This window comes from Sphaerodactylus townsendi, linkage group LG06, assembly GCF_021028975.2.
Source record: "Sphaerodactylus townsendi isolate TG3544 linkage group LG06, MPM_Stown_v2.3, whole genome shotgun sequence".
Classification (NCBI taxonomy): Eukaryota; Metazoa; Chordata; class Lepidosauria; order Squamata; family Sphaerodactylidae; genus Sphaerodactylus; species Sphaerodactylus townsendi.
In genome coordinates, this window is record NC_059430.1 from 80,166,407 (window position 1) to 80,181,281 (window position 14,875).

General features: G+C 39.5%; 1 protein-coding gene across 3 annotated transcripts in view; it reads left to right on the top strand.

The window, feature by feature from the left end:
* The window catches only part of BRD1 (bromodomain containing 1), a 55,796-nt gene extending 41,253 nt beyond the window's left edge, over positions 1-14,543 (top strand). For all 3 annotated transcript variants that reach the window (XM_048499665.1, XM_048499664.1, XM_048499666.1), the window contains exons 11-13: positions 6,188-6,297; positions 6,978-7,132; positions 12,727-14,543. In XM_048499665.1, the coding sequence (XP_048355622.1) occupies positions 6,188-6,297; positions 6,978-7,132; positions 12,727-12,910 (449 nt within the window). In that variant the 3' untranslated portion in view covers positions 12,911-14,543. The remainder of the gene's footprint in view (positions 1-6,187; positions 6,298-6,977; positions 7,133-12,726) is intronic.
* The last annotated feature ends 332 nt before the right edge of the window (positions 14,544-14,875 follow it).

Genomic DNA, 14,875 nt, shown 5'->3' on the forward strand with positions numbered 1-14,875 from the left:
CCCTACTTAAACTATCCTGCAACATGAGAAGGCTCCTTTTACTCGAGGAAGGCACTTCTGTCAGAATGGATTGATGGAATTCAACCATTTGTATATATTTTGCTTTATTATGACATTGTTCTTCAAAGAAGGGAATTTGCAGCTTGCCCATGATCCTGATGTCTCTCCATCTGTCTAGTCTCATATTCTCTCCATCTTCCCTGCCCCCCCCCCCCCTCCACTTGCATCTGAACTCTTATCTGGACAACCATTCTGCTTGTTTCTGTTTTCACAAGTTATTTTAAACACTTAAAGGTCAGGTGGGACTTGGTGTGAGTATTGTAGGTTTTTTTATTGACCAATTTAGTAAAGCAAATTGCCAGAAAGCTTGGCGAATTCATTGATTTACCAGACTATTTTTCTCTGTGCAGTCACACTGATGACATTTGAGCATGGGCAAGATTGGTTTGGAGAAGCTTCTAGAGCTACGCTTACAGAGAATTTTTGGCACAATGTTCATCCTTTACAAGCATCCGGTAGCAACAAACATGCTTAGAAAGAGTGGAGCTGCACTACTCACATACATTCTTTAGAACTCCTTTTGTGAGCTGACTTCTTTTTACCAATGTTAAAAAGATATTTTTTGCTGATGAAATATAGTCCTTCTTCCTCTTTCATCTTGCCTTTTTGAAGACATCTTCTTCCCTGTTTCCCAGTGGGAATGCGCTGAAGGAGGAGGTTGGTTAGATCCCTGGACATTTTTTTCTTTTTTTGTATGGCACAAAAGTCTGCCCTGAAGTTTTGTGGTTTCCAGTAAGGAAAAGCTGCCCACTAAAACTTCTCATGCAGAATGTCTCCTGTGTCTCAGTGAGTTGAATCGGGTTGGACTCGATGGCCCTTGTGGTCTCTCCCAACTCTGATTTCTGCCATCATCGTTAAGTTTACTAAACAAACCTGTAGAAATCTTGTTGTCTATATCGTTTGCTCATTGAGATTCTTTCTTGACTCCAGTGATGCTCAGTCCAAGCCTCTATTTTCAGGTTAACCAATTAGGCACACATTTTTGAACTTGGATACAGTATTGGCATTTATTACTACTAATGACTTATCCTCAGAGTGCCCTTCTAAGTCAAAGCTCCTGTCTATTGAGATGATGAAGATGGGTAAAGGCCTTCTTACAGTAGCTCCAACATTTTGTTCTTCAGCAAAGTTGTCAGCAGCCCCTGAGCAGTTGTCAGTGGTTTTTGCTGTACTCTGTTGGGAAAGTTACAAATTGCTTTGTCTGCGGTTGTCAACTCCTGTTAGGGAATCTCCAGAGTTTCAGTATGTGGATTCCCTCTCTGAGGGCCAAACTGACAGTTCTCTGAATGTGGTCTACTGTTTATGGCTTTCCAGAGTGATCTCCAGAGACTGTTTTTATTACAGTTGTCTTTGATCCTAAAGCAAGTCCCATCGTGGTCAGCCTCTTTCATCAAGAAACAGACATTGAACCTCCTGTAATACCCACCCTGAGGACACTGGAATTGGATCTCTGCCTACTCTACATCCTGACTTTCATCTTTTTTCTACTACATCTCAGAGACATGCACCCTCTCAGGAATTCATCCTCCTGCCCCTTGTGATATCCATAGGATCATAATCCATTGATCTGTTTCACAGTATGTGCTCTCTTCACCATTTTAGGACTGAAGAGCCCCTTCTGCTCAATGTTCTCCTCAGCCTCATTGAGGTCAGGTATCTTCCTGAACATCACAGCCTTAGCCACCATTGTCTGCATCATTTCTGGTCTGAGGTGCCTCAACCAGCCCTTAGCTTCTGATGGAAGCTAGCTCACGGGCTGAATCGCATTCTTCTGCAGCTGTGCCCATGTTGCCTGTCCCCTGCATGTTGTTAGTTATCTAGATGAAGCCCTCTTCTGCTCTAGCCTCTGCTAAACAACTTGAGGGTACAAGGCATAATAGATAGCATGTCTCTTCTTATTTATGCATCCTATCCCCAACTCCTTGTGGAGTTGGCTTTATGTGAGAATAAGCAAAAGGTCAACTTCTCAACTACAGGTAGAAGTGGGATGCATCTTGGACAATATGGGGTCCAAGTCTGTTCCTTTATTACCCCTGCCTTAAAATAGCCTACTGTGCAGCATATTTTTTATGCTTGAGCATCTGCTCTGGAAGAAGATGAAACCTCTACTGGACCATCTTCTCTTGAGACAATCACCCTCTGGCTAATGCCCAACCAATGGTTTCCATACTTTTTCAAACCACTGTCACCTTGACTCCATAAAGTCATCCCCAGTGCCCAGTACTCTACCCTATAAAAATCATTATACAGAATACTGGTTTGCACAACCCACTAAGGAAGATGACAACTATAAAATTCAAAAAAGGAACAATTAATTGCATATTTATTCAAAATCAAATTAAAGCTTTTTAATTCAACTTACATAACAAAATTGATTAACTTGGACCAGTGATACCAGTTGTGGGGAAGGGAAGGCAATTGTCAGCTGGTTTGAGACATATTAAAGATAGAGAAAAGTACAGTATAAAAACCAAGTGTTTGCAAAGTTTGATGTCATTTAGCAAAAAGATACCAAAGTCTGATGTCATTTAGATACACATTTCTAACTACTTCACAGTTAAATAAATGTCAGTATGAAGCAGCGAACGTTCAATCATCATAAAATCTGTAGTGTAAATATATATAAATTCATATATATATAAATTCATATATATATATATAAATTCATATATATATATACACACACACACATACATATACATACATACACAAATTATATACATATTTAAAAAACATAACTAAAACTACATGTACTAACCTTCACCTACCACTGATGTACTGTAACTAATTTATAAGAAAATCAATTGCAGTTACAAATAATTGGCTGTGTTGTGATTTGTGACATCTGTTGTAAATAGAAACAAATGTACTGAACAGGATGAGCTATAAAGCTAGGAAGGTGTTTTGTCCTAGGCTGGTCAATCATTAAGTGAACAACACGGTCATAGTGACCTGCTTCCAGTGCCCCCTATGTAATCTCATTTGTCCCCAGGAGGCAATTGTGCTCAATTTAGGAACCACTTCCCTGGGTGAGGAGCTGCCACTTACTAAGTAAGAGTCTGTTGCTTAGCTGATTGTAGGTCCATATCATTGGCAAGTGCTGTCACTCTGTGTCACCATTCTTGGCTGTGTTCTTCATCTGTAACTCACAAGGCTCTTCAGCCATCCATGCACCCCTCAAGAAGCTGTTCTCCACATCAGTTCGTTGGAAGTGATTGTGATTTGCAGGTCCTTTTAGGGTCTGCGTATGTTCTGCATATGTATTCATCTTCTGGTTCTTTCCACACATTGCCTTGCTGTTGCAGGTTCCTCTGTTTATTCTTCACAAATGTTTAGTAGAAGTTTTTCAAAAGTTTGTTGAAACTTTATCCTCCCACTTCAAATGCAGTTCCTGTGTTAAATCTTTAGTTGGTTTTGTTGCCTTTGAGGAAACACTTTTTTGAACCTATGGCTTCCTGTAATCTCCATTTGCTGTGGTTAAAGATGGGCACTTTGCCTTAGGCATTTGAATGCAAATGAATTGTTTTTGGTCAGGCTGACTTACCTTGTTTCTGTAAGATGTGCCTATTTCCACTTCCATTTAGGTCAGATTGCTAGCCCCATCAGTGTGATGCGCAGAGATCACAAAGAAGAGGAGCAGGTTACATACTTGTAACTGATGTTTGAGCAGTCATCGATGCAGTCACAATCTGCACACACACATACTTGATTTTTCCTCTCCTGCTGTATCTTGGGAAGAAACACTGAGTCAGAAGTACAGCTCCACCCTCCCTGATCATGCATGCTTGTTGATGTTGGGTGGTTGCTAATAAATGGTACAGCCCGAACTGAAAAATAATTTAAAACTTAGTTCAAGATGTTTCTTCAAAGTGATTATATTTGTGCTCAAATTCCATCAATGTGACTCCACAGATGACCACTTGAAGAATACCACTTGTACATAATCAGCCCATTCTTGCCTTTGCTGTTGGAAAGGTACCTGTTCACCTTAAAAATTAGCTTCCAAAAGTTAGACGTCAGGGCTGTAAAACCAAGGTAAGGAAGGAGGTTTGATCTTCACATTTCTGTGCAGTCGTGCATAGGACTGTGCATGCACATAGATCTACCACAGTGGTTTTGGTAGCTTTCCCCCTCCTAATGCTTTCTATAGCATTGGGGGAACTTCTTTGACTGAGCTGGCCCTTCCCATCTTAACCAACATGTGATGGGGTGGGGGTGGCTGGGGGTGGCAGATTGCTTCTTCCCTCAGTCTTTCCTTAGACACAATAGAAATGAAATGTTCTTCTTTCCCCCTCTTCTCTAAGGTTCTTTTGAGGCCTCTGGGAGAATTCTTTCTTTGTTGGAAAGTCTTATTTAAGCAGAGAAAGTTTTTCTTTGAGTGCTATGTTCTCTCCCCAAAATTATTTTTTCATTTAATTTTTCATTATTGTTAACCACAGCATGGTCCTGTTCAAAAAATGTACTCAGTGTGGTACCAAAATGGCGCAAATAGACAATCACTTCCTGTGCTTATTGTGCATGGATGAATCCCATAATGCTAGTTCTTGCAAGCAGTATACCACTAAGGCCCGACATGAGAGATTGACAGCAGCATTCTGAGAGAAGGCTTTCATGACCCTGAAGTTCTAGTACATTGCCCCACTGAGGCCAAAAAGTGTAACCTCAATGGTATCAGTGCTGTTGGCTGCATCCTTGGATCTGGTCTCCCAGTATGCCCACCAGTTAGCTTCAGCTCCAAGAAGCTCTTCAGAGGAAGTTGACGTTAAAGTGTAAGCACTCTGCCAATCTGTCCAGTTCCTCTGCATGCTCAATGAAATTAATACCTGAACCTGAAGTCTTCCACACTTGGTTCGGAGGATGAGTGGAAGAGGTTTAGACCCCACAACCCTATTGGTTCCTAGACCTAAGAAGAGAAAGCCTTGTTTGTGATTTGTTTGTGCTTTTTGCCTGTTGGTCCTTTTGAATGCTGCGTTATCCTCTTCGTCCCATCAAGCTGGTCTTATTTCCTACGTACGTCCCTTTTATACATTTCCTTGTCACCATCCATTATAGCATTGTGTTTTCCAGATTTTATTCGTTTGCTCAGAGCTATATCATCTTCAACTCTCACCTTTCCTACCCTGTTTCCCCGAATATAAAACATCCCCTGAAAATAAGGCGTAGTAGAGGTTTTGCTGAAGTGCGAAATATAAGGCATCCCCCGAAAGTAAGACGTAGCAAAGTTTTTGTTGGGAAGCATGCCCAACGAACAGAACACAGAAAAATAAGACATCCCCTGAAAATAAGACATAGCGCATCTTTGGGAGCAAAAATTAATATAAGACACTGTCTTATATTTGGGGAAACACGGTAGCTAATATAAATTATGAGCCTTGTATTGAAAGCTTTTTTCCCATAGTAAATGTAGAGTCTATAGCCAATAAAAGAATAATGATTAAGAAATAATGATTAATAATGATTAAAAAACACAAATTGAGCATCATTAGTCTTCTAGAATATATGAATTCTTGCTTGAGGAATAAAGTACAAAGCTCAGATAAGTTTATTTCAGCCGTTATTTCATGGTTTATGAAACAACTTTATTCCTGTGAGATCTAAATGCTTTTCTGAGTTTGCCAGAATTAACAATCTGATGAATTGACAAACTGAAGAATGCAGCTGTTGGGAATCCAAACCATATAATTGCTAGTTTTAGTAGTTAGAAATTTCCCACAAAATGTAAAATCTGAAAGAGGCAGAGACAAAACATTTTTTCACGAATACATCTGTAACCCTTCTTACTACAATTGAATAATTGCGTGGTTCTGACATCCTAAACAGCTAGTGAATAAATGGCAGTATTGCTTCACTTCATATGCTCAATCTGCAGTACGAATAAGACCTTTTTTGCATGGAAAATATTGTAGGAATCAATGTAGAAAAGGTCAGGATTGTTTTAACTCAGCCAAAGAGATGGGATAAAATTACTAGATATATTTGTCCAAATCATATATTACTTCCTTCATGCAAATGTTCATTTAGGTTCCCACATAATCTATATTTTCAGTAACTATCATGTTGCCATTGTAGTGTTTGAATTAGTTTGAGCATGTAATCAAGTTCTAAAATAACTTTGCATTCGTTTTAGAAGTCGGACACAGCAGCATGTGGATCTCAACTGATACTTCCAATTCTGTTCTTGAGCCTCTAAAAGTTGTATGGGCCAAATGCAGTGGATATCCCTCATATCCAGCACTGGTGAGTAATCGCTTCATAAACAATATTTCTAAAGTAGACCTTTCTGTGTAGAAATGTGTTTTGAATCTAATTTAGAGCCGAATAGAAACTTGCACCTGCTTATTACAGTTGCATGATTTTTTTCAGAAAAAGACACTCCAAATATACTCTGTCCAGTATTAGAAGGATCTCCTCTCAGTATGTCGCTTTAAATTGTCTTCAGTTTGTACTGGACAAACTAATAAGTCTGGAGCATTTTAAGTGAGTGTCATTAGAGGAGGGATCCCTAAGATGTTGTCTGTAGCCACCATGTGCTGTCAATAAAAACCTGTTTGGGAAATCTATCCATTGCCACTTGGTAGTTTATGATATTTATGCATTGCAGGTTAATGCCTTAATAATAGCTTCAGATACTTGCAATTAATGATAAGGATTTCTCCCAGTTGCTTATTTTAAAGGCCTGTTATAGAGGTATGGGTTGGATTAAAGTACTTTCAGTGTGATAGGTAGCCACATTATATTACGTTATGAATGGTAACTACATAAGCCTGTGGCAGCTGTTCTTATACTGCATAGTTACATCGCAATCAGGTCTACATTAGAGTATACATGATATGGATATATACTGTGATTTATTGTAAAAATGAACTCTTAAGAATATGGGTTGGTAATTTACAGTATTTTAAAAAAATATTTTATAGATCATTGATCCTAAAATGCCTCGTGTTGCTGGTCATCACAATGGTGTTACAATACCTGTGCCACCCCTTGATGTTTTGAAAATTGGAGAACAAATGCAGACCAAATCTGATGAGAAGCTTTTCTTGGTTTTGTTTTTTGACAATAAACGAAGCTGGTATGTATTTTTCCTTTTTTAAGTATAAAGGAATTTATATATGGCCATTGGCAGGAGTTCACAAAGAAGCAGTGGTGAATGTGAGGAATTTAGTCTTACAGCTCCGTATTTATGTTTAAAGGTGGAGCCTCACAAAAATTGTAGATCAGAACTGTACACTAGTGAGGGAAGCAGAGATACAGAATTGATATTTCATAAGTATGTGACCCTTTTTGAGAGTATATGCATGTATTGAAACTCCTATTCTACACTAAAACCAACATATAAAGAAATTTGGCATGTCAAAATTTGATCTTTAACAAGAATTAGGTCTGACAAGCTGAGGATCTGTGAAGATCTATAAGGTAGGGTATTGGACCTCTTCCTCTCCTCCTACTGCTGTTTTTGTACAAATCTGCAGTCATGTTGGGATTGCCTGGGCCAAGGCTCTAGTATCTCAATTGCTAGGTAGCCCCACCAACATTGATCTTGTGAGATTTTGCAAGATCTTTGCCACTTGCTGGGTTTGGGGGAGTTGTCTTCAAAATGAGATCCTGTTTGGTGTAGTGGTTAAGAAGCAGGTGGACTCTAATCTGGAAAACCAGGTTTGATTCCCCATTCTTTACATGAATGGCAAACTCTCAACTGATGAACCGGATTTGTTTCCCTACTCTTACATTTCTGCTGGATGACCTTGGGCTAGTCACAGTTCATTTAGAACTTTCAGCCCCACCTACCTCACAAGGTATCTGTCATGGAGAGAGGCAGGAAAATTAGTTTGTAAGCCACTTTGAGTCTCCTTACAGGATAGACCGGCAGGGCATAAATCCGAACTCTTCTTCTTTTCTATGTAGAAAAATCTCTTGCATCCATATATTGCCGCATTATATGAACTTTTGATCCGCACTTTGGGGCCATTGTTCCGAATAAAGACACATTTATATATTTATTTTTATTCCTGGAATGTGTGACTAAAGTTTTTGCATCCTTGATCCAATATAGAGAGAACACAATGTTCCAATTACTGAAATGCTGACTCCTCACCTCTGTCTGCCCTTCAAACATGTAATTTCTGTTGTTGTTCCAGATATTCTGTGGAATATCTAGAGATTGCAGGAAATACCTAGCTGCTATATGAAAGGGAATAAAAATTGCCAAGAAATTTGACATAGTGGTTTATTTTGGCATAAAATCAGTACCTACATTCCATAATAGTAATCCTCTCCAGATATAACATGATAAGGAGTTTTTGTGATGCATGGTAGGCATGGTTGTGTAGTCTGCATAGGATCACAGTTTCCCTGAGAGAGCTGATTCTGTAGGACCTTTTGTCCATTACATCTGTTCCTCTGATGGACTCTGCTGAACAAGGATCTTACCATGACTGTTTCTCAACCCATGACCATTTATGTGGTTATGATCATTGATAAGCCTTGTAAATCCAGTATAGCACAGTACAGCAAGTGAGGTGCGGGGATGAGGCCTCCTGGAAGTGCCCGCTTTATTGCGGCGTACCCCAGGGGGCATTATTGTCCCCGCTGTTATTTAACATCTACATGCGACCCCTTGCTCAGCTGGTACGGAGTTTTGGGCTGTCCTGTCATCAGTATGCGGATGACACTCAGCTCATTCTGTTGATGGAGAGGGGAACAGCCGCCGCCCCTGCAGCTCTACAGCATTGTTTGGAGGCGGTTGCTGGTTGGTTGCGACAGAGCAGGATAAAACTGAACCCATCGAAGACGGAGATCCTCTGGCTGGGCCGCGAGGGGGAGAGGGGGATGTTTCAGCCGCCGGTGTGGGAGGGGGTCACATTGGCACCGACCCCCTCCGTACGCAACCTGGGGGTCCACCTGGATTCGTCTCTATCAATGGAGACCCAGGTGGCCCATATTACCCGGGTTGCTTTTTTCCACCTTCGCCAGGCCCGGCGGTTGGCCCCCTTCCTCTCCCAGACCGACCTGGCCACAGTGATCCATGCAACGGTCATCTCCAGATTAGACTATTGTAACTCGCTCTACGCGGGCCTTCCCTTGCGTTTGATTCAGAAGTTAAAGCTGGTCCAAAATGCAGCTGCGCGTTTGCTCACAGGTAATGCCACCTGGGATCATATCCAACCTGTGCTACGCCAGCTGCATTGGCTACCAGTGGAGTTCCGAATCATCTTCAAGGTGCTGGTGTTGACCTTTAAGGCCTTACGCAGCCTGGGACCTTCGTATCTTCGGGACCGCATCACCCCACATGTCCCAATACGGCCTCTTCGTTCAGCAGAGGCCAATTTACTGGTGGTCCCTGGCCCCTTGATGATACGGCTGGCCTCCACGCGGGCCAGGGCCTTTACAGCCCTGGCCCCAGCCTGGTGGAACGCTCTTCCACCAGCTGTCCGGGCCCTGCAGGACCTTACAGAATTCCGCAGGGCCTGTAAGACGGAGCTGTTCCGCCGGGCCTTTGGAGGTACCAGCCGTTGATGGTGCCCCCCCCTCCCGTGGCCTTTACATCTGTGCCTTTGCCATCTCGGGATTTGCTGCCCTTCCCTCTCTGAAAGAGGGTGAAATTAGATTGTCGGACGCCATCTTACAAATTAATTTAATTATTCTTTTTAGTCCTTTATCTACTGCTGCTTTTAAAGGTTTTAACTGTTTTTATCTGTATACAATGGTTATCGTGTTGTACACCGCCCAGAGCCCCTAGGGCAGTGGTGGCGAACCTTTGGCACTCCAGATGTTATGGACTACAATTCCCATCAGCCCCTGCCAGCATGGCCAATTGGTCATGCTGGCAGGGGCTGATGGGAATTGTAGTCCATAACATCTGGAGTGCCAAAGGTTCACCACCATGGCCCTAGGGGATGGGGCGGTCTAAAAATCTGAAAAATAAATAAAATAAAATAAATACATCCAATATAGCACAGTGATGTGTATGTGAGATTTTGCTTCAAAGACGATTCAAAATTTACTACTGGTGCAGAAACCTACTGCCTGTCTACTAGTCAATGATAAAAGCAGAAAATGTGTGAGATCTTGCTCAGCTGCACTAGCTGCTGATTAGCATCCAGACATAATTCATTCTACTGACTAATATAGAACTGAGGCCTGACTTACCTTGTAGAGTACTGTCTCCTGTATGTCTCTCTGTTTCTTCAGACCTGTTAATGAAACTCTGCTCCACTTCTACAGGAAAATAATCTTAAGTGCACAAAGTAGGGACTGTGTTGTAGTAACAATCAGTGTAGTAACACTGATTGTTTTCTTCCTGTTAAATCCTGCTGTGCAACAGCATTGCACAGATTTAAGCAGTGGACTAAAGCTTTTTTATAGTCTTCATGTTTTCAGCAGATATGGAGATTATTGCCTTTTTATCTCTTGGCTAAACTTTTAATTAAGTCTTTAAAAACATACAAACAAAAAAGAAAAAAAATACAAAGAGTAAATATAGCAGCAGAAAAGGAAGAGGCCTTGATTTCATCTGCACCAGGGATACACACACAACACATTACAACATGTTCTCTAGTTACAATTATAAAATTAATTGTATATTACTAATAAGCTTCACACTTTTCTCTATTTCCCTATTCTTTTATTCCTAAAATTCACAAATCATCAGTTTATTTTTTTTCTGTTTTACATTAAAAAGTCTGTTAGAGGTTTCCAGTTATCTAAGAATTTAAACAAGTTCTTTATCAAAGAAGTAAGTTTTCTCTACCAACTTCAGCAACTTTATAAGCAGCTCTTCGGTTGTAGGTGTAGATGAAATTTTCCATTTTTACACATAATATTACTAGCGGGCCCGGCCATGCGTTGCTGTGGCTAAGTCTGGTAAAGTGAAAAAGAAAGAAAAGGGGAAGCGAATGGTTCGAACATGTGTTATTGCACAATGGTTGCAAGGGAGAGGAGGGGCAAGGGGCCCCTCGCTCCCCTCCCTCTCTCCCGTTCCCTTGTATGGCAACCTCCCCTGTCCCTCCCTTACGTTCTCCTTCCTCTGCTAGGGTGGGTGAGCCGTGTCCAGGTGGCTGAGCCTGTCCCTTTCACTCCCTTCCCTTGCAGGCAAATTACGTAGCTGAAAACACGCTGGGAGGCATGAGCTACGTTGTGTTCAAATTTCAGAGCATTTGGTCCAGCAAACCCCCAGACCCTCCCTCACCTTCCCCTTCCTCTGCTAGGGTGGGTGGGCCATGTCCAGATGGCAGGCCCCATCCTTTTCACTCCAGATGGCAGCGGTTTTCAAGGAAGGCATGGTTGTTTCCCTTGTATCAGAGGGTGTTGCTTTAGTGGCCAGCAGATGGTGCTGTTGCGGAACAGAACTGTGGTTACAACTGCCACAGGTGTGGCATGTACACAATAACTGGCACAGTTGTGACATGTACACAACAGGAGGTGTGGAAACAGTATGGAAACCTGGCCGCACGCGAATGCGACGTTGTGTGTAAATTTCAAATCAATTGGTCCAGTAGTTTGGGAGATTAACTGTCAGCAGAAAAACTCACTGATAGATTTATATATATATAGATTGCGGACGATGTCATATATAAAAACAAAGTTCTGGGGTGTTTTTTTTCAAACTGTCCACAGATCCCAAAAAAAATTCTCTGGTTGCATTTGTATGTTACTTTAAAATCTTCTGAATTATTGAATGTATTTGTATTCAGTTTTCTAGTATTGTTACAAGTCCACCATAAATGATAAAAAGTCCCTTCATGATGATCACTTTTCCAACACACATTCATTTATACATCTTTGCCAGTTTCTCTAGTATCAGAGACTAACAATGCGTCATTTTATAGAAATTCTCTTTCAGACCGAAACTTAATGTAAATTTAAGACTCTTTAACCACATATTCTTCCACTGTCCATTTTTATATTATACCCAAAGTTGCTGGCTCATTTCATCATGTACTCTTTAACTCATTCTTCTTAAGTGACAAATCTCAACAAGAACTTTATGAGCAATTTGTATTTTTGAGCAATAATATGATAATCATTCGTGCATAGTTCCACTTTGAATGCAGTCATCAGATTTCCTTTTAATTTTTGTACCATTGATCCTGTCATCAAGTCTTATGTATCTATTCTGTACTTCTGACTTTTTAATGTTCCTTTCTGATTTATAGTTCCCAGAGGACAGGATTATCTCACATCAAGGTTGCTGTTTTCAGTGCAGATGAACTCTCTCTTTAGTTATATGATTATCTTCCAGTAGTGAAGAAATGAGAGGTGGTCATGTTTAAAAATATTTCATGTGTCTGTAAACCAATGATGGTCCATCCATCCTCCCAGCCCTCCACCCCAGAGCGAGTTCCAAAAGCGTCAGTTTTCCACATTCTGGTCAGAGTGGTTACTCAGCTGGTGGTTTACAGCTAGTATTCTAACTGCAAAGTTCTTCCACAGTTTGCAGAGAAAGCAACATATCAGTATTCTTCGTTCTCGAAGCCATTTATGTATACTACTACTTTTATTCTGCTTCTCATTGTGTGTATTTTTTAAAGCGTGTTTTAAAAGTGAATGTTTTAAAGTGGAAAGCAGATGTATATGTATTTAAAATGAATTTTGCACTGGACATAAATATTCATGTTCAATGTTTTAAAACATTGCATAATGGTTAATTTATTTTGTCAATTATAGGCAGTGGCTTCCAAAATCAAAAATGATTCCACTTGGGATTGATGAAACAATAGACAAGTTAAAAATGATGGAAGGTCGGAACTCAAGTATTCGCAAAGCTGTAAGAGTTGCCTTTGATCGTGCAATGAACCATCTACGTAGAGTTCATGGGGAACCCGTCAGTGACTTCAGTGACATTGACTAGGGTGCAACCAAGGCACAACACATCCCCATCTTGTATAGAAATCTACAAGTTAACTTCTGTCTGCAAGAATGTACTGAAGATACAGATTTGTAATAATTGATCCAGTGGCAGAGTTCTACCAATTTAACTGGTTGAGCAGTTCTTCTGAATCACGATTGCCATACTGATTTGTATTATTGTGTTGCTGTTGGAAGGATTTCCCACTAAAAATATTTTGTTCATAGTGTTCATAAAGTGTACATATATGTATATTCAACTCTTAACTTATTCTGATTTTAGAGGTAGCTTTTTATTTCTTTTGTTTGTCTGAGAAAGGGATAGATTGTTGCTGCCATTTCTTTCTGCATTTTGAAAAATAAATCTTAAGCACTACCTTCCAGCTTAAGGTGCTGAGAATTAAAGTAACATCAGATAAGTTTGCCTAAATCATATGGTGCTGCTTATATATTATTTTTGTGATCTGTAGCTTTTTAACAAGACCTCTGAATGTTTGATTTTTACATAAATCATTACTTTTCACACAAAGTACCACATAGTTAAGATGTAAATTTACAACAACAAATGTGTATTTTAAGAGAGAGAACTGCATTATTTTGAAGGGTACTTTGTGAGAAAGATGGCAGAAGTTAAAAAAAAAACGCTATGTACATCACTTGAAAAATCACCAAAAACACTCCATTGTTGCCCAAAATATCATTTTAGAAATTCTTTTGTTACACTCAAAATTGGCTTAAAGCCTGTGAATATATTTCTTGCAAAACCATATCCCATCTATCTCCCCTAGATTTTATGTGCCTCCCTGTGTTATATTTATTGTAGAAAATGTATTAATTTGCTTTATAAAGAAAAAATAAATCAGAAAATATATTGATATACATTTTTATACAGGCACATAAGACAATTTGCTTTAGGGGAGAAGCTGTCTTGGAAATGGTTGTACAAAATAACTTGATGGGTTGTGTGTAATTTTGACTTCTTTTGTAACTTGTAATCTTTGTTTTCAATGAGGGGATTTATGTAACTTTTAATTTTAGAACACTTTGGTAGCAATAGAAACTTTGGATACATTTTTGTATGGTACATGTGATGTATATAGAATTAGTACTTTATTTTTATTTCAAAGAAGTAAAAGCATTACATTTAGGGAAGGAAAATGGTAGGGTGGGTTTGCAGTAATAACATTTTTATATTAAAAATAAAGTCAAAATATTGGTTGTTGTAGCTATTTTATTTCTATGTTCACTGGAATACTGAATTTGTAACAATGAAATGGCAAGGTATGTTTTCAATGTGATTTATAATGACTACATTATTTATAAGTGCACTGCGTCAAACTCTTCAGTGATATCTTAAATACTGTACCAAGGTATATAATATGCAACACCAAATAATGCATATGAATGCACGGAATATTTATGCCCAGCTTTTTATAATGGGTTAGCAAAATATGGCAAAGCCAATACTTTTAAATCTTTTTAAACAATTTAATTGAATAGCGTTCTTCATTGTAAAACTTGCTTGGATTTTTATTTTGAAGCTACAGCCAATTTTGGAATAGTTTCTAATGTTTTTACTCTCTATGGTTTGTAATACCCCCTTTAGACGCTTGAAATAAAATTCCTTTCTCAAGTGATACTTTTGTCATGCATTTGGCCCCTTAGAATTTTTGCCTGAGGCCTAGAATGGCCTTTCTAGCTCTAGTTCTTAGCATGGAAATTGAACAGGTCAGTTTATATGGGGGACCAATACAGATTTGTATATTAGACTGTAAGCATATTTTATACTTGGGCACAATTTAAAAATAAAAGCTGAAACTTAAGAGATATAAAGCAACATTCATGACCTCCAAGATCAAATGAAAAAAATCAGAAGTTGCTATAATCAGTTTTTTTATACTACAATGGTCATGCAAATACACCTACTGCAGGGCTCTTCTGTAAGTTCACAGGAGGAAGAGACCAGTAC